The sequence below is a fragment of the Symsagittifera roscoffensis genome, chromosome 3 (assembly GCF_963678635.1).
Source record: "Symsagittifera roscoffensis chromosome 3, txSymRosc1.1, whole genome shotgun sequence".
NCBI lineage: Eukaryota > Metazoa > Xenacoelomorpha > Acoela > Convolutidae > Symsagittifera > Symsagittifera roscoffensis.
Genome location: NC_087064.1, coordinates 36,882,575 through 36,902,872, shown reverse-complemented (window position 1 = coordinate 36,902,872; position 20,298 = coordinate 36,882,575). Strand labels below are relative to the sequence as shown.

Below are 20,298 nucleotides of genomic sequence, written 5' to 3'. Positions count from 1 at the left end.
GCTTTAACATTTGATTAGTAAAAAATTAACACAGTCGATGCATTTTTAATTCATCAAATGAACCGAAAAAAGTCATTTGTTTCAAACAGCAGTAGCAGTACAAAGAGAAAAAGCTCGACTTCAGAAATTTTCCGACTCAATCTATCTCGTAATTTTTTTGAAATGCATAATATATACATAATTTGGCTGTATGCTTTCCAATTTAATACAAGCAAAATTGTGCCTTTTTGCTTGTATTCGGTGCTGCTTTTGCGGCATCGAATTGGCAATTTAATAGGACATGTTGTTTCGTTAATAGGACATTATTGGCTAGTTTTTCGTGAATTTTAGCATCTGTGGTTAGTGCATGAGACTCTAAAATGCAAGATCGCAGATTCGAGATTCATACAAGTAGCCGAGTTTTTGCTAAATCGAGGCATATTTCTACTTTATCTTATTTCACTTGATAGAGCTGCTTTTTGGTCGTGTTCTTGCAAGTGTTTGCGAAGCACAGCTTCGCCTCTGTGTTTAGTTTTTTCTTATTCTGATCATTGACAATGGGGAGGAACTTTTTATTCGGCTGTTTTAGTTTTTTCTTTGTTTTACACGCAAAATCAGCTATCACAAATAATTATCGGAGAGAGTTGAGTGGTATATCATATTAAAGCCCTTTCAGTTCTGATTCGAACGATATTAAAAATTTCTAGAATATTCTTCCTGTCACGAGAAAAACTGCTTTAAATTTTTTGATTTTTAGTTCAATTTCGAGTGAAAAATGCGATCGAGTAACGTTCGTTATATGACAATTAACTATTTTTTTTACACTAGCGATCAGCTTAGTGTATTTTTACGAACCTTTTTTTTCTAACCTGACTTTTCACAATTTCACTGTAGCATTGTCGCTTGTCTTTGGCGCCTATTAAGCGTCCGTGGCTGAGTGGTTACTGTATGAGACTCTTAATCTCTTGGTCTCAGGTTGGAATTTCAGACGTAGCCGATTTTTTTAAAACTAATTTGAGGCTTATTTCTAATTTTTATTATTGAGCGTTATATAGCTGCTTTTTGTCGTATTCTTGCTAGTGTTCTCGAAGCGCCGCTTCGCCTCTGTGTTATAACTTTAAAATAACAAAAATTTGATTTTACTATCAAGAAAACTAGTTTTGAATGTTTCTTGCCACTCTTATTTGACAATAAGATTTTCAACAAAAATTAAAACTGTTGTACAAATTTTGTCGGCCATTCCTAATTATCTAATTCTCTACGCGATTGTTTAGTTCTCGAATCACACCACTCACTTAAAGGACACTAATTTGAAGAAGTTTTAAAAAAAACTTTGTAATTTTTTTCATGAATATGGTCGGAACATTCTGTGCTACTTGCACAACAACCGGCTATCTTTGTTTTTTTTTCTCTTTTCCGCGCAAAATCGGGTACCACAAATAATCATCATTATGGGTCGAGTGGTATTTCATATTGAAGCCCTTTCAGTCGTGATTCGAACGACATTGAAAAGTTTTGTAAAAACTTCCTTAGTCTCGAGAAAAACAAGTTTAAAATTTATGCTTTTTATCTTATTTTGAGCTAAGAAGTGAGCGTGCAGGCCTACATAAGCTCAATTAAGCTTAATTTAAGCTGTGAACTCTTGTTTTACGCGAGTAAAGTTGTTTTTGGGAATTTTTTAAGCGCTTTTTTGGAATCAGAAACTCAAATTTCAAAAAAAAAATTTAAAAATTAGAAAAAAAAAGTTGGTTTTTTTTGTATTCTAGTCATTTTTCTACAAAAAATGTTTTCCAATTGGCCTAATTTACTATGACTGTTGAAAATGCCGATGTTATTTTTCTCGTTAAGATATTTTTATCACACCACACAGAAAACAAAAGACACTATTTTGAATAAATTTTTTTAGTATTTTTTAAGACTATGGTCGGATCTTTCTGTGCTATTTGCACAGTAACCGGCTATCCTTGTTTGTATTTGGCCATGTAATATTTACTCTGACGCTTTTTACTCTGAAATTAAGTCTAAAATATAAGGTTTCTTGCTATCGTTTTTTCCTCTGCAAAAACTCTTTAACTATTTATTTTATCGGAAGTTTGCGTTCTGAGCTTTTATTGTGGTAAATTTTACACACAAAATTTACGGTCGGATGCAAAATCAACAAAAAAACTAGGTTCTGATTACGGAATAATGAAGCAGGTTTGAGTAGTAAATATAGCTTTTTACTGCAGGTGACTGACTACGGGGTGGCTTGTTTAGCAGTGAACTGCGACTTGAGTGAGATCAACATTGCAGGCAACAACAACATCACCAACTCCTCTATCAAGACACTCGCCAGGTGCTGTCCCACCCTCACAGAACTCTACATCTCTGGCTGCTCCAAAATCACTCCAGAAACGGTCACATACATAAGGGTTGGTACAAACGCATAGTGCTAAAGGAATTTGATCAAGAATTTTGATTTTAAAAAGAACCAACGAACTTGAGTGAAGATTAAGCGTGTGGTCCAATGTTTTAAGCTTAAAGGGATTGTAATCGGGGGCTAGATTTTTCCCCCTGTAAACAACTTTTTTACCAATCTTACTTGCTTTTCTACTTGCTTTGTTATTGAACCTTAATATCGACCAGGTTCGTTCGCACCTGGCCTAGAGGTCACGTGGTTGCCTTTGCACCAATTTTGTTTTAAGGTTCAAGTCCTAGCCAGATCATATTTTTTTTTCGGTCTGTAGGTAATTGAAATTGTTCTCCGGTAAAAAAGAACTGTCGGACTTTCGCGTGTCAGCTCAAGTTTAGTCGGCTTTTTTTACCACATCACGGGCTTTTCTTGCGCAGTTAGCAATTTTCATTATAGTTGCTAGTGTTGTTCATTGTACTTTCAGGGTGACTTTTTTAAAAGTCGATGAAGGTAGTTAAGGCTTTTGTATACAGTCACGGGACATAGAATTAGCAGTTTTTTTATTTGAACGAGAAAATGAAAGAACTTTTTCTTCATGTTTTGTCCGTTTTCTCTGCCACTAAATAAGATACAGGGTTCAAATTTTGACAAAAGGTAGATGAAATTATTTGAAAGGGCTTAACCAGGCCAAAATTTGGGAAATTTTGTTTTGAAGGCATAAATTAGCCAGCATATCATAACTAGTTTTAGAGGTCTTTTTGCTGTGGAAACAAGCTCAAATTAGTTCTTTAGAAGCTGATGAGCTTGACTTACTCGTTATGCTGCCTAAAAATGACAAATAACAGAATTAACAGAGTAACTTTCTAAGTTCACGAAAGTTGTAATCGACTTCTTATTTCGAATAGAAAATAGAATTTAATTATCATATTTCCTAGCGAATTACAAAAAAATTCTTTTTTTAACTTCCGTTCATTGACTCTTTTCCATCTGTCTGTAAGCTATGTTTTAGAAAATATATTTTTTTTCCGACTCAATTGGTGTCTGCTTAAAAATGGCCGGCTTTGTTTCCACTTTGTAAGTGTTTTTCCGTTGATAATTTAATATTCAAATGTTTTTTTTGGCATGTTTGCCTAGAATGAATTTTTATCCAGACATGCGAAAGTTTTGGTAGACCTAGTTTTTTTCAACATTTTCATTTTTTCGACTTTTTGTGTTGTATCGCAAGTAAGACATGTATTTTAAATGGCAGCTTATTGTAATGATTAATTTGCAGCTTTCCGCATCAACAGCGAAAGAAATAATTTCTGCAGCATTAATTTTTGCCATGAAAGGAGTGGTTTTTATCTTTACCAAGTCTCGTTTCAATTTTTTTAGATTAACTCTAAGTTGTTTCAATTTAGGACCAGTGTATCTCTCGTGTCTACATCTCACACAGGAACCCATCCAACGGAATAGAACCGGACAGCTTCTCCGCTTTCAACATAGACTCGGGCGAGTTCGTTGCCGTATCCGCGGAAACAGGAATATTCTAGAAGCTGACAGACTGGCACATACATGGACTCTAAGCTGTTTATGGTGCTCACACATTTCATTATCACACTTACCTTTAGATTATGCAAATTCCGATTCAATTTTGATTTCAGAACTACGTTTTTTTCAATAACTGAGTTGAATGTGAAAATAAGGTCAAAAATTATTTATTTATTTATATTTCAGTAGGCTTTACAAAACTCTACCACATTGTACATATTCAGAGAACTAGATCAATGAAGTTCAATTATTACAGCCTACCTAGGAGCATCAACAGGCCAAGGGACCTGATCTTATGCCCCTAAACATCCTTGTATACATCAAATTAAGGTAATATAATCAAAGCAATAAATTACTTTTTTAATATAAAATGGCAATATAATTTTTCCAAAATTTCGTCAATGCTTATCAGGGACGGCCCGGTCTGTGATGGTGTTTCCCAGTACTCATTATACTCAAGAGTCTAAGTACAGTCCAAATTGATCCGAATGACTTTTGAGTAATCAATTAAGGCCCCATTGTGCATTAGTGGTAGCTTCCAGACCTTTGAGCACTGAAAGACACCCTTCACAAACCAAAGACCGTCCTTAAACTTTTCTTAGTAATCACCCGAAGACAATATTAACCAGCCCATCATTAGCAATGATGTAACTATTTAGCACATCATGAACAATCATAAATAAACATTTCACCCCTGGTTCCATTGGTGTACTTCGGTAAAACTCTCAATGACGAATTCGACGTTCCCTCGTTTTTTTTGAAAATCATTTAGGTTTAGATTGCTGGTGCCAAGCAACTGTTTGACAACCTTCCTAAAAAGTTCATATATGTGGAGTTCAAATAATGCTGCGATACGGTTTTGTACCATCTCAACCTTAACATTTTTGCGATATCGTTTATTGATAGCGTTTTTTTTTTCATAGCCGAGTTAAATGTGAAAACGAGGTCAAGAATTTTGATTGATTTTTGTGAAACACACACACATATATATTTATATTTATATTCTGGCAAAAACAAAACAAAAACAATCATTTTTAGCTCATCATGGAACAATAAAGATTTCCCACGTGGCTTCGAGGGTTTGTTTCAGGGACAAATTTGTGCACATATCCAAATGACCATGAATTAAAGAACAATTGCAATAGTAGCAAGAGTTCGCCTATTATTTTTGCAAGAAGGGCCTAGCTTTTTCTCAGAATATTGAATTGTTTTCTGAAGTTCCGGGACAATAACAAGCTCGTAAGTTTAAAACAAGAAATAACCATAATATCATACTGTGAAATAAAGACAAAGCGCCACATTGTCCGATATACCGCCGTGATCTTTCGAGCCTGAAATCTCAAGCCAGTTGTTGGACAGAACTTTTTAAGTTTTTAAAAAATGCGAAGAAAACTACACTTCCAGGCTTGTGGTTTTGTCACAGTGTTTCTAGAAATTTTGTAACAAAAACTGCTCTAAAAATATCAGGAATGAGAAGCTTTCAAAAAGTTTGTCCGATCTACACAGTTACTTCTTAAAATATGTTTCCCTAGAAACTATGCAAATGAAAACCATGGAACAACCAAGAGACAATTGTTTTGGATGCAGTCGATTTTCAAATTTTTTTATATAAAAGGTTATTGAGCGAACTGAGTTTTCACTTATTTGGTCTTTACGTATCATCTAGTTTTCATTTAGAAATTTTGTTAGAAATGATCAACGATTATTTGTTTTGCCGGTTTGATCCTGCGAAGCTGCTCTTCAAATTATTCAAACGCGCTCAAATTGCAATGTACAAGAACGAAAGTTATCTTAACTTCAAAAAGAAAATGGATTTAAGTATTCGAAATATCTGGAATAATGTTATTTGTGGTTTCAATTTTCTCAATTTGGGCTTATTTTTATCTAAAAACTAAACTCAGTTCAAACCTGCTAACGAGCATAAGAATACAGAATTGGTTCCATTTTTCCAACACGTTTCAGTCAAAACGATTTTGTGCAAAAGTTATGCTTCAATTAAACAGCACATCTAGATTTATCCGCTTAAGGCGCACTTTTTAGAAGGCCTCGTTCAAAAAATTGCTACTGAAATTTTAAAATTTCAGTAGCACTTTATTGGCCGTTTTTTCTGTTTTATCAATAAAAAGAAAATGTTTTGGAACTAAAAGCCTCAAAATCTGAAAACAATGAAAATAAATGCATTTCTAGACCATTTGAAGAAAAAAACTTGCTCTAACATCTCAATTAATATAAAAAAAGAAACAGTCATGATATTTGTAAATGTTTTTTTTCTTGCAGCCTCCTTTTCACTTGGATTACAGGTAACCTCGTTGCTTCTGAACCCTTAAGTTGGAGTGTTTGAGTCTTGATAAGACATGGCTAGTTAGGTTGTGTATGAATTTTCAATTTTTCATTAAAAAATTGAGCTGTCCAAAATTCATTAGTTTGTTTCTTTCTTGCTGGCCCAATTCCATGGATTTTTTTCTGTTTCAAATATTTCCTACTAAACTTGGGAATTATCTTGTGTTTTCATCGACTTTCTAACTCAGATTACTTGAACAAGTTTCTTTTAATTTTTTTTTCAATTATTTTGTTTCAGCATAATTTTTATTGGCTCTTTCAATTTATTTTTGACATTCAAAGTGCAGAAATTGGTTGTTATAATTATTATTTTAGAAAAATTCAAGATGCTTGTGGTGTAAACATCTCAAATTTTGTAGCTTGTGCTCGCAAAAGTTTTTTGTGATAACATTTGTTTGGAAAACTTTGTTGTGTTATTGTCTCATTGGGCATCTACCGGATTCTTGTCGGCTTAGTAATTGCTCAATAAATGATGCCAAAAAGTAATATAAACGATACTAAATGATACTAATGTAAGGCTCATGAATGCGTTTCTCGACAGCTTTTCTGAACTTGAAATTTTCAATACATTGTTTGACTGTATATTCCGTCTCATTTTCTATTTGCTAGCTGGAAATGCTATGCTTGCGTTATACTGTGCTGATTTAAATTTATACGGAGAAAATGAACGAACGTTGTAACTTTAAACACGTTTTTCTTAAGTTGAGTTAGGATTGGACAAAAAGTGAACAGAACAAAAACTGCTTAGAATTTCACTAGAACTTGTATGGGGCTATTTGTTTGGCAAATTTTGAGACCAGCATTTTAAGTCAAAAATGAGTCATTTTCGTTCACTTTAGTCAATGAAAAAATATGCTGAATCTAATGTGTCAATTCATATCAAAATTAGCCTCTTAGGCAGCCCAAAAAAATTTTAGAAGGGTATAGCCTCCAAAAAATTGCACAGACTGTTTAAATTTTGTGTTCAAGCAATGAATTGGATATTTATATAGTAGACATGTCATTTTTGGCTATAAAACAAAAACATTCGTTTTTTAAAGTATTTGGAGGTTAGACTTTTCTAAAATTATGTTGAGTTGTATAAGACTAATTTTGATATAACATGTTTATCAATTGACTCATTAGATTAAGCGTAATTTTTGATTGACTAAAAGACGCCAAAATGACCCATTTTACGGGTAAAGATTTGTCCCCGAAATTTTCAAAACAAAAAGTACCCTAAAGATCTGAAATTTTCAGCAATTTTTGCTCTCTTCACTTTTTATCTAATCCTAATCCAATAAAAAACGCGTTCTAGCTTCTGTTCGTTTTGTCCGGATAAATTAAATCAGCGCAACATCACAATTGTTGTGATTATTTGCTTCAATTTTGCTGCAATTTTTTGAGCTTGTTGTCGCTGGACAGTTTTGGCTATGATTAATTATTCATGGGAAGCTTGTAAACTTTTTTGAGCATACAAAATTTTTTTTTTGTGGTTCCCATTCTACTAACTTTCCTCTTTGATATACGGCTTTCAGAATAGAAATATAACTTGGCTCTTTTAAGGTTACCCCCATTACCCCCATTATCGCCGACAAAAAGTAGATTTTGTGCATGAATCGCTGAAGATGGCGGCGAAATGTATTGTTTTTTCGAATTAAAGTGCGTGCCAAATTTCAAAACGATAGAGCAAGGTTAATCTTGGTTTCATAAAGAAAAAATTACACGTGAAGAAAAATGGTAAAAAATCCAAAATTGATTTTTTTAAAAATGGTCTAAGTTTGCTACCACGTTATCCAAAAAACTATTAATTATCAGTTAGTACAAAAGAAAAGTTCGAGAATTGATTTTGAAACTCCTTGGGGTGCTTACGTTTATAAAGAGTATTCATTGAAAAAATCGGGAACTTGAAAAAGTGTATTTTCCTTTTGCGAGTGAAACTAAGAAAATATTGCTGTTAAAACAAAAATTAACAGCATTATCAGCATTCATGCGACAAATGCTCGTCTTGCTTGAATAATTTGTCCAATCAAAAATGATTAGCAAGTTTAAAGAGGATATCGTATTTCATTAACGTGAAAGTTATGAGCACTTTTCTATGACCCCGAACACATTGGTCATGCGTTCAGTGCTTAGCACGCAAATGTATCGGGATGTCCACCGCCAATAACAAATAAAATCTTTTCCATCTTCAAAATTAATCATCATTCATAATCAATTCAAAAACCATTGCTAATGTAGCTAGAAATTTTTGCTTCAAAATAGACTACGTTTCAATAGCACGTGCGTTTTTGGTTACATAAAAACATTCATACTATATATCGTATCCAGAAACGCATCTGTACCACACGTTAAACCAATTGCTTATCAATCATAGTGCATACGTTGTTTTCTGGTGTATTCTTGTATACCAAGTTGTTTATCTATCTGAATTTCCAACCCCCGTTCTGAAATTTTACCACAATGTCTGAGGAAGGCGAAGTGGCGAACAAGGGACCGACCAAGGTGGTGAAGAGAATCTTCATCAACAATTTGGACTCATTTCACGGCAAAAATATCTCCAAGGTAAGTGGCTGAAACAGAATAGAAACATGACCTTTAAATTCAAAAAAGCAGCTTCATCAAAATGAACCTTCAAGGAAAATTTTCATTGGAAGCAAACTTTTATTAATTATCAGTCGCGTTTGTCAAATATATAAATTCTGCTCTGCAAGTATTTCCAACAACGCACTCCTAAAATTTTCCATTCTTTTGACGGGTTCGTTTTTGCACATGTGTTTTTTAAGCAGTTTTGAGCATTTCCGAAGCCATAAAATGACCCATTTTGCAGCAATTTTCTAAGTGAGAAGCATTTTTTGAGGAAATAGGCGCTCTTGAGCTTTTTCGAAAAGCTTAGACCAAAACATCGCGCTTAAACTTGATGTGCGCTCTTCTTCACTACTCCCACCTTCTAAATTTTCAATTCTTATAGTGGTACAAAGTGTAATTATGGCTAAAACCCATAAAGTTATTTAAGATATAAAGAACAAATCCGTTCAAAGTTGTTAGTTTGTTCACCATGCCGATTTGTATTACATCATGACAAGTTCTTCAATATTGAACTTCAGAAGCGGGGTGGTTGAGTGGAAAAGAACCTATATTGGCCCCTAATGCTGATTATATAATTTTTAGTCGGAAGTTACTATCGTTGAATAGTACCAAAAGGAGCATCCATTTGCCAACCCAAATTGAACCAAAACTTTGCCAAATTTTGCCAAACATAAAATCGAGGATTAGATTAAATTTTGCTATGATTGTGAAACTTATTTAAAAATCGTTTTTGTTACATCAGCCAATGTTGTTGTGTAACTTAACTTTATTTTAATAAATGGGCCCAGCAAAAGTGATATCCAATTTTAGTATTTGTGTACGACTTGTATCTCGTATGTTTTTTGCCCTTGTGTGTTATCCGGTTTTCTGATGACCGCTGGCGGAAAACAGCAAAAGCATAAAGCGCAATTGTCAAGACTTTAGATTGGAAGCCTGCAGTTTCGGATCGTGTAGCTTGCAATTTGAAAATTTTTTGAAAGCTTATTTGCATATTTTTGTTTCTATTTTTGTAACAAAAGTAACGGAAAATTTGTGCTCGGGGTGGTTTTTTCCTTCATACAAAGTTCGACTTTTTGACTAGCCATTTTTGACAGACTTTTTTTATATCATTCAAAAGGTATTGTTGTGCTGAGCTCATATTTGAAAAGATATTTTACCTGCGATCAATTTTCGTAAAATTCTTGGGGTTTAAAGATTGGCATTTTGGCCAATTTGAGACAGTTAACGCGCGATAATTTTTGCGCTATAAACGCGTGAGTGGAGATTTAATCCGTCTGAGAACTTGCTCCAAATTGTTTCAAGCAGGCTATTTGCCGTTATTGATTTGTTACTAGGAGCAAAATCTATTACTTTTTTCTTTATATAGCGTGTGGGGGAATGAGTTTCTCAAAAAAATCTCAAATTAGAAAAAAATTCCTTTTTTTACAATTAATTTTCTATTTCATTACTGTTCCATAGACTTCAAACGTCAGTTGGAACATTCAGGGCTTCGCCCTGATATGAGCAGTCTTGTTACGTTGCAATTTAAATGCTCTTCAAGCCATTTTTTTAAATTATGTTTGCACAAAGTCAAAATCTTTCAGACCATATTAATCACTTATACTTGATGCGCCACTGATAATTAAGTAAAAACGAAAAACAGTTTCGTAACTCAATTTTGAAACAAAATTTTTGAATGTTCTTTTTGAAATTATTTTTTTTAGGTTAACAGTTTGTCCAAAAAAGTCAAAAAATTAATTTCCAGCTTCCTGACCTCCCGTCATTTGCAGATAAAATTTGAGCATGTTTGCTTAAAAAGTATCCGTTCTAATCAATTTATGTGTTTTATGTTGATTTTAAGTTTATTATTAACGTTTTGCAATTAATGCTTTTTCACTTTTTTTGGCTTGAAAATTTTCAATTTATTCTTCATCGGTTTATTTACCTCATATTTCCACTTCCTCATCTGCATATCTCCAATATCTGCATCAGTATTTCCACTTCCTCTTAAAATGTTTTTCCTTGTTTGAGGATATGAAAATGTCGATTTCAATATTTTGAAAAATATATTTTCGGCTAAATTGGTGTATTGCTCATGCAGTGTCAGTTTAGTTATTGCTTCATAAACTTCATTTGGATGCTGGTCTAATACCGATAACTGACTTACTTGGCATCTTTTCCTCAAAAGGAATTATCTTTAAGAAGAGTTGAGACAAATGTAGGAAAAAGCTGGTAGATCTGATTTTTTCCGACTCTTTTTCTCAAAGCTTTTTAACTTGAACGGCCATCTTCTCATTTTTTTCTCGGCTAACTTGGTAATTTGGCTCTTTTCCAGTCCCCCCTTTCAAATTCAATTTTGAAAAACTTACATAACGTTGTCATAATGCAATGAAATTTGGCGTGGTGAACAAATCGACAACTGTGAACAGATTTGTTCTTCATACTTTACAGCGTAACATCACGCATTTAGCCGTAGTAACTCGTATAACAAACATAAAACTCGGTATTTTGAAAGAGGGGAACTGGAAAAGAGCCGGTAATTTTTTTGTCCTCTATTTTTGTTTTATTGCAATTGATGCAAAGCTGCGATTTGCCTTGTGTAAAGTTTTACGGTACGGCATCGTAAAATGAGTATCTGAGTTCCAATGAGTATCTGAATACGGCATCTTAAATTGTGGTACCTGAGATCCAGTAGAAAAAAGGATAGAATCTGAAGTTTTTCTCATTTAAAATTTGTTTGGTGACACTCTTCTTATTTTTTTAAGTATTTTCTTTATTGACTAAAATTTTCCAAATTTTTAAATTGCCCATTTGACTTCTGATTATGATTAGATTAGGAAGAAGCTTGGCTTTTAATACGAGGCTAAATTAACGTATATATAAATTTGACTCGTAATTCCTGAAACTTGATTTGAGATTTTTATATTTTGGACATATCCGAATTTTAGAAAACACAAGGATAGTCGGTTGCTGTGCAAGTAGTACAGAATGATCCGGCCACGTTCATTGTTTATTTCTTGTTTATTAAAATTAGTATCGTTTTTTAAAAGTGTCGTGATGAGGAAACTATACCAACGCGTATAAAATTAGTGAATTTGGCATAACCGACATCATTCGTTTTTAAACAATGATTAACAAAAAATGAATAAAAAATTTCGATTTGTTTTGCATTTTTTTCGCACAATTTTTTTTGCACATTATTTAATAAAACTTTTATTGCCAAAGAAGCGCTAACTGAAGCTTAGAAAACTAGTTTTCCTTTCAGTAATATCATGTTTTCTAAATTATCATTTTATAAATTTTTTGACCGCTCTACCCGCTAAAACTAAAAAAATGTCTCATTGATTTTTCTCGACGGGACAGCTTTTTGAATATTTTTAAATTTCGTTCAAATAACGAATGAAAATCTTTAGAGCTATAGTCCTCAGTATTCTCATAGTCATAAATGACCATCACTGAGAGTTAGTTTCACCAAGATGCACTATTCTTAGAGGGTAACAAGTTGCCTAGCTACCCACCTTACGAATCCGAGCTTTTTAAAATCACCGGGTATGAACCCTTCCTAAGATTACATCATAGGATCCACAGTGCTAAAAGCATTGTGGCGGTTACCATTCATGGCAACTTCGGGAAAGCCCATTTTCCACAAATAGCTTTCTCAACATCAGGGGATCTGTAGAACACAGTCCCCCATTTCTGGTCTCCACTAACACAGAAAGTTGTACCAAAAGTCGACTCTATCCGAAGACATGCGAGACAACAAATGGTACTTGGTCTGGTGGCTTTCAAGGCCGGATCCAGACAGGGGCAAGCGCAGTACAAAAATGTCGAGTGACCCCCAAGGCTTGCGTTTGCCGAAGCAAGGCTCCCCAAGGTTCGCACTTACGTCTTTGAGCACTGGGCAATGCGGCGTGTGACGTTTGCAGAAATGGCCTCGTTTGATGAACTGTCGGTGATATATTGGAAGCACGTGATCCAATACATCGCGCAGGCAATAATAGGAAGTACAAATACCTGCCCGACAGCCCAAAAGCTCAGACCAAATCCCCAGGATACACCGGGGTAGATCCGATTACTGCGGACCCCACCGCAAAGGACTACACCACTCGAGGAGGTGTCACACTAACGTATCCACCGGGTATGAACCATCACTGAGAGTTAGTTTCACCAAGATGCACTATTCTTAGAGGGTAACAAGTTGCCTAGCTACCCACCTTACGAATCCGAGCTTTTTAAAATCACCGGGTATGAACCCTTCCTAAAATCACCGCCACGAATAAACACCCATTCCGATGATTATTCGTGGCACCTGACTTTGTGTGATTTTCAATGTGCGGAACATAACAACTTTCTTTCATATCAATCCGAGCAGCAGTTAATAACAAACTAAAACATATTCACATGCTCATTTTTCTTTTTTGTGCTAAGACTCACTAATTAAAAATGTCGGAAGCGGAAATGCTCGTTATTTTATTGTTGGCACTTACGGGCGTCAAAACTTACGGATGTATGCATGTCAATGTAATGGTCCTCCAAAGTTTTTAAAGTCCTTAACTTTTTGGGTTTAATTTGTTGAAAACAGTTAAATTGTGTTGCTATCGTTTATTTTAGTTCCTCTCCAACTGTGTGGTGGGAGCATCTCAGGAGGAAGGAGGGGAGGAGGAGGATGCGGAGAGTGTGGACTCGGACACCCCCGTGGTGACCAAGGAGGGCACTTATCAAGTCATAGGCACCATGATGAACCCACAGGCACCCAAGCCAGATTGGGTCAAATATGTGCTAGATGTAAGCTCCTCAAGTTTTTTCAATTCAATTTTTATGCTTTTAAATGAAGCTTACCGATGCTTATAATTTTGGTGATCCATTTATTGCACTAAAATTCTTGTGCGTTATGGTAATTTATGAGACTTCAACCGTTTTAGGGACAATTTTGCAATTTTGCCACTGAAATTTATTCTAAAACGAGATTTATTATAAGTCAACGTAACTCACAAAACTCACAAAACTTATTGGCTTTTTTTTTCATTTTCCCACACACCTGCAAAATTTTACAAAAAAGAGCTTTTGTTCAACTTGTCCTATTATCATGAAAGTTGACATGCAGACTAATTAGGCTACGACAAACGTATTTGTTCTTCATAATCAACCTTCTAAAACCACTCGTTAGACCATAAAATTGATGCTCGTGTGAGGTGGGGGAGGAAAAAGAGCCAACTTATTGTACAAACACCGCCTAAAAATCTCACAGCATAAACTGAAAAAAAACATCACGTGAAACTATATGTTCTCTCTAAGAATTTAGTTTGAATGCTTAAATTTATTTCGCACGTGGTGATGCAATTAGTGTCTCGACAGATGTGATTTGAAAAACTATTCGGCTTTGGTCCATCCAGCTCGGTCGAGATGCTTCAGCGACATGGGCTGAATGAAGTCAATCGAAAGGCTTATATGAGTGTTATGTGTGTTGTTTGTCAGAGTGGAGATAGGGCACAGCTGTTGGAACACCTGGTGGAGTGTGACATGGTCATCTACGACATCACTGAGGACCCCAACTCAGTAGACGAGGCCGCATGGGCCATAGAGTGTACGTACACTTATGCCACTAATTACACACACTAGCTCTGACTAGAAATCTTTTACATGTTTAACATGTTTTTTCAACAGTAAAAGGTAAAAATAAGATCTTTCCTGGTGCATTTGCAGAAATTGAACTTTTTTAAATTGTTTTTCTTTTAAATTTAAAATGTTCGCAAATTCAAAAAAAAACAATCGTCTCTTTAAATTACGCGTCACACTTTTCATTAAGATTCTAAATGGATGCATTGTGTGTGTGTGTTGTAGCGATGGAAGCTGAGCTGGAGCACTGGATTGGACAGAAGCTGTTCATCCTCGTGTCCTCCGTCCTCACCTGGGCAAAATCCAAACCCCTAGACCCAGTAAGAGAACCCTGTCATTTGGAACAAGTCGGGGAAACAAATTGAAATTTAATTGATGATTTTGACCTCATTGGAAACATATAACTTTGTTATGTTGTGGAAAAATGCTCTATTTAGTTAGTTCTCATTAACTTTGTTTCTCAGGCAATGCGACGCTCGGAGGTACAGTTCATACGATTGGCCGAACAGATTGTCATATCAAATGTCAAATTTAGAATAGATAGAAGATCAAATTGTCAGTTTAACTCATTGTACATGTCAGACTCATCTCATTTTTAGTAAACTGTGTCTATCTGTTCAAAAATGGCATCTGTAGAGACTTATATTTGCATTTCTCCAGCTGCTAAAACATCATTTTAGCTAATGTGTGTTTCCATGCACTGTTTCTGCATTATTTAACATTTTGTGTCGTGTGCTATAGGAGGATCCTGAGATTCCCTTCACGGAGGATGACTACAGAAGGAGGAAACCCCACCCCAACTTCAAAAACCACATCAGCTGTGAAAAGACCGTGATCAAGTGCGGAAAGACTGTGAGTACGCCAAGTAGTTTGACGCCCCTTCAATACTTTTTGTTTGGTTAATTAAAATGAATGCATAGTTCGAACTTGTTTCTGCGGTGGTTTTCTTTTTTGACATTTGAGTTTAGTGCGGTTATTATGTGCAGAGGCGTTGCCCTCACTTATCCTATTTTGTTTTTCAGAATAAACAGCAACTGATCTCGTACGTGGTGGCCGCCGGCATGACTTATGGCATGGAGGAGAGTGTATTCCACTTCTTATTCAAGGTAAGACAACAAAAACAGTAAAAATGTATTTTATTCCGGGAACCTACATTTCACAGAAAATTTATGAAGTGTCTGATTGTTTTTAAAGAAAATTATCTATTCGAATAAAATTTTGGTCAAAACTTTTCGAAGAGAGTCCAAAAAATTGCAGTCAACTTGCCTGAGCCTTTTATGTCTGTGCCTCTTATTGAAAACTGATGCAAACTGTGCGTAAATGACTAAGTGATTAAGAAATTGCTCGAATGTGTGATTTACTCAATTTATTTATGATTGATAGTTTTTGACATGGTTTTAGTCTGCGTGGCATGGTCAGGTGGATGCACTGCAGTGCTATGGCACGGGAGAAAACATCCTCCCCACCATCCACGTCAAGGACCTCGCTGCGTGAGTACCAGACACTGTAATTTGGCGCTGTAGGTCTTTGGTCATGACTTAGATGATTACAGATTTGCTTTTTCAAATGAACGAACTGCTGAAGTACTGACAGTAGTGACGACCATCTTTCAGTTGTGTTTTTTAGAATAACATGCAATTTAGTACATTTCATTAACATTCAACTAAATGAGGCAGCATGACATAATCTATTTTGGCGCTGTAGGGTTCTGCAGAACATTCTGGACAGTCGGCCGAAGACGAGGTACTTGGTGGCAGTGGACGACAGCCAGCTGAGTCTGATGGAGATCGTGAAGGCTGTCAGTGTGGCACTGCACAATGGAAAGGTCAGGTGTGTGTCCCGGGAAGACGCACTCCTCCTCAAGGACCTCGAGGTCAGTCTCATACACAAAAGGAAGGGGCCAATCTGGAGGGTTGATAGATAGTGAGATTAGGGTTGGAAAGTTGTGAAGGAATATGTCGTATGGTTGAATTGATTTTGACGCAATAGACTTTCAATCAACTTGACATCAACATGTTCCGCCATTTCACTCCAAACTTAACGAGAAAAAAGTACAAGAAAAGCCGGTTCCTGTGCAAGTAGCATAAAATATTCCGATCATAATAATAAAAAACTAAAAAAAAAACTGTTTTTCTTTTTTTTGAATGGTGTCATATTTTAAATTTAAGACTTTTTTTGAAGATTGCACTAAAAAACTTCGACAACGATTTTTTTGGCGCAGAACTAAACTTTTACGGCTGAAATTGAATTCTAAGAACTAGACCCATTTCGGCCCATTAGTTGCAAGATGTACTCGTTCGTTTTACTCACTCAAAATTAGAAAAACTCAACATTTTCAAATCGTTTTTTTTTCATATCAATTGCGCGGACTAAACTAAACAACGAAGACACAATTTCACACCGATTCCAATGGTCGGAACTCGGAACTAAAAGTTGCTTTGTGAGCACCTAGCAAAATCAACAAACTATTTAGCTTTACTCGCCGTGCATTTGTAAACGGAATGATTTTGTGAAAAATTTAAAATTTGGTTCTCTTAAGTTGCTTAAGAACCAGTAGAGCTATTTTGAAAAAAAAATTGTTTCCGTTTAAATAAAACTACACGCTCATAAAGCTTTCTTGTTAGTTTGACATTTAACTTGAAAAAAAACTAACTTTCGTTGGATATTTTTCAACGGTCGGTCATATTTGCACTAAAACGCAAAATTAATTCCGAGTTACAAAAAAAAGTAACCGAGTATTACTTCTCTCTTGTTATGCCTTCTTCCAAACAATTCACTTTTTGAATAAAACAGTTTGACAAATTTCTGATACCATCTAGAAAACTTTGATTCTCTGAGATCAAAATTAAAAGATGTTTCACTTGCGAAAATTTTTTGTAAAATTATAGGGTTCGGAAAATTACAAAATGTGAATAACAAGGACAGCCGGTTACTGTGCAAGAAGCACAGGATGTTCCAACCACAGTCTTATATAATACAAAAAAAAATTTCAAATTGGACTAGTTTTTTTTCTGCACGTTGCGATAAAAAGATCTGAACAAAAAAAAGAATTTAGGCATATTTGAGGGTTAAAAAATGGTCAATTTGAAAACAGTAATTGAAGAAAAATGACTACAAAAACGAAAAAAAATTTTTTTTGCAGAAACATTTTAAATTTTCAAATTTTTGATTCCCAAAATTGCGCTAAAAAACTCCCCAAAAACTACTTTTACTTGAGTGAAAATAAATTTTCACGGCTTAAATTAAGCTTAAACCAGCCATTGTAAGCATTCAGGGTCACCTTATTTGCTCGAAAGTAGACGAAAAATCAAAAATTCCAAACCGGTTTTTTCCAACTATGAGAAAAAAATCAAAGTTCTTAAAAGTCGTTCTAATCACGACTGATAAGGCTTTTATATCAAAAACCACTCGACATTCTGATGATTATTTTTATTTGTGTTACCTGATTTTGCATGGAAGCAAAAAAAAACTAAAACACACCCGAATGCAAAGTTCCTCCCCATTTTCAATGTTCGGAACAATAATGCTTGCAAAATGCCGTGTGCAACTGAGTTGATTATACCCTTATAAATTTTTTAAATTTGTGATTGAACCGCTAAGAACAGTGTCCTAAACAAAAGTTTCCAGTGTTGAGAAAAACAGATTGAGTTGTAAGCATTTTAGCCTGTAACGAAAACTTTGGTTGTTGGTTGTTGGTTTTAAGCAAACAAAGAGACTCAAATGTTTTTATTCTGCATTAAAGTTAGAAATAAAAAATTAACAAGGAAAGCCGGTTGCTTCACAAGTAGCACAAAAAGTTCCGACCATATTCTTAAAAAACTACAAAAAAATATGATTAGCCTTCACATTTTTTTTCGACTGTTTTTTAAAACTTATAGTCACCGTTCGAATAGCGACTAAAAGAGCTTCAATATGACAAATATATCATTCACTCCAAACTAGAAACACTAATTTTTAGACAAATTAGGCTTAATGGAAATCAGTTTACTTCGGAAAATGATTTTAAAAAAAACAAAGAAAAATAATTGCAGAAAATTTTTTGAGAATTTTATTTTACTAATTTTTTCAAAGTCTGAATAAAATGTTCATGCACTGCGAAAAGTCGAAACTTTTAAACCCAGCCGTTTTTCTCGGCACTGAGAATTTTTTTAATGTAGGTGTGAAAAGGATTTAACATGATGCCTTAACAACTCTCTACTGACATGTTCAGTTTCAGAGAGACTTGAAACTTTTTAACGTTTTTTGCATAATAATTTTTTTTCAGCTCAACTGGTGTCTGCTCAAAGATTGTTGGCCTTGTTTCCTCTTCAAAAGTTTTGTTCAGTTAATAGATTGTATACCTAGAATATTTGCCAAGAGTTCCTGTTGGATAAAAGTAGGTTTTATGAAAGTGTATGGTTTTTTTTTAAATTTTTTTAGAAGCTTCGAAAAATTTATTACTTTTTGCAAAAGTTTTAGTTTTTTCTCAAAACCTTTAAACTGATTTTGAAAGAAGGGTGCATTCAAAGAAAGACCGCCTACATTCTTGTGTGCCTGCATACTCCCCTAGTCTCTTTGCTTTCCTTTTTGTCTACAGCCGTCGAAAAGGTCTGAGGGTGTAATATTTCACCGATATGTTTGGTTTGTTTTGTTTTTGCAAAAACTAGTCTAGCAAATCTCAGTTTTTTGTTTCTATTGATAAATCAGATTTGAGAAACCTTCTTCCTCTTCCCTAGGCAATTATGTTTTTTTTCACCTTTTTTTACCGTTTTTTAACCGTTTTTGGTTTTTTTATTTTTTCTTAAAAACTAACCTCCCAAACCTGAAATTTTGGGTTCAATGGAAAAAACAAGTAGTGGTAAGCTACCCGCATTAGCGAACATTCACAATTTTTTTTTACACAAAAATTATGGATTCGGAAAAGTCAAAATTTTGTTTTTTAGACTATTTTTTGAAACTTTTTGGCTTCTTTCGAGAACTACCCTGCCAAACCTAATGTTCTGTGTTCAATCGAATAAAAGATTGGGTGAATCTCTTCTGCATAAGCGACTACGCCCAATTTTGTTAACTTTAGAATTTTTTGTGTTATGTATGTAATCACCAGGAATTTGTTTTTGACCTAAAAGCTTCAAATTGCCTGCATGTAGTGAAAAATACGTTTTTGATGCGACCGTTGAAAATGAATAACTTTATTTTTGGCTGTCTTTTTATTTGTATAGTTTTTGTTACTTGTCGATTGATATACCATTTTACTACTTTCTCAGTCGTGATATGATTGGCTTTGAAATGTTTCTCTCAGTCAACCGGTCTAAATTTCTAGTTTTTGCTCTAATTTTATAATAAAAAGAATAGAGCAAAGTTTCAGAGTAAAAAGATTTTTTTTAGTTTTTGTCTAATTTTGAGCGAGTAAAGAAATAATTGTTCACAGAAAATTGGTTATTTAAGCTATGAAAGATTATTTGGCAAACAAAAAGTAGAGGTTGAAGACTCAAATAAAGCTTCACCAGCACTAAAAATTTCGAAAAACGATTGTTTAAAAACATATAAATTGAAGCGGAAAACTAGTTTGATTTTTTTCTGTTAAGTTAATCATTTTTGAAAGAAAGCTGTAGTCAATACAAGCTAATACGAAAGTTCTACTTGTTCCGTAAGGGTTTTTTTTCTCACCACTCACAAAAATGGCCTAGTTTTTTTAAATGTAACTGTGGTCAAAACACTGTGCTACTTGCTCAACAGCCGTCTATTATTGTTATTTTTTGCCTTCGAAAAACCTTTACTGAGGTAATGGACGACGTGCTTGTTTTAATTGGCGCCTCATAAAAGTTGATGGGCAATAAAAGAATTTTTCATTCACTTTTCTTATCATGAGCGTCATTAGGAGTTTTTTCATTGCAGCTCGAATGAATTTTGAAATG

The 20,298-nt window shown here is 34.5% G+C and overlaps 2 protein-coding genes across 5 annotated transcripts in view; both read left to right on the top strand.

The window, feature by feature from the left end:
* Positions 1–4,016, top strand: part of LOC134841348 (uncharacterized) — a 42,969-nt gene extending 38,953 nt beyond the window's left edge. The window contains exons 11-12 of the mRNA XM_063857276.1: positions 2,208–2,390; positions 3,772–4,016. Coding sequence (XP_063713346.1) covers positions 2,208–2,390; positions 3,772–3,903 — 315 coding nt within the window. The 3' untranslated portion in view covers positions 3,904–4,016. The remainder of the gene's footprint in view (positions 1–2,207; positions 2,391–3,771) is intronic.
* Positions 4,017–8,519: 4,503 nt separating this feature from the next.
* Positions 8,520–20,298, top strand: part of LOC134841347 (adenylate kinase 7-like) — a 43,073-nt gene continuing 31,294 nt past the window's right edge. For 2 of the 4 annotated variants that reach the window (XM_063857273.1, XM_063857271.1), the window contains exons 1-9: positions 8,520–8,785; positions 13,400–13,573; positions 14,264–14,372; positions 14,630–14,724; positions 14,869–14,886; positions 15,146–15,256; positions 15,427–15,510; positions 15,806–15,894; positions 16,109–16,277. In XM_063857273.1, coding sequence (XP_063713343.1) covers positions 8,684–8,785; positions 13,400–13,573; positions 14,264–14,372; positions 14,630–14,724; positions 14,869–14,886; positions 15,146–15,256; positions 15,427–15,510; positions 15,806–15,894; positions 16,109–16,277 — 951 coding nt within the window. In that variant the 5' untranslated portion in view covers positions 8,520–8,683. The remainder of the gene's footprint in view (positions 8,786–13,399; positions 13,574–14,263; positions 14,373–14,629; positions 14,725–14,868; positions 14,887–15,145; positions 15,257–15,426; positions 15,511–15,805; positions 15,895–16,108; positions 16,278–20,298) is intronic. The other 2 variants (XM_063857274.1, XM_063857272.1) reach the window with 1 other exon arrangement.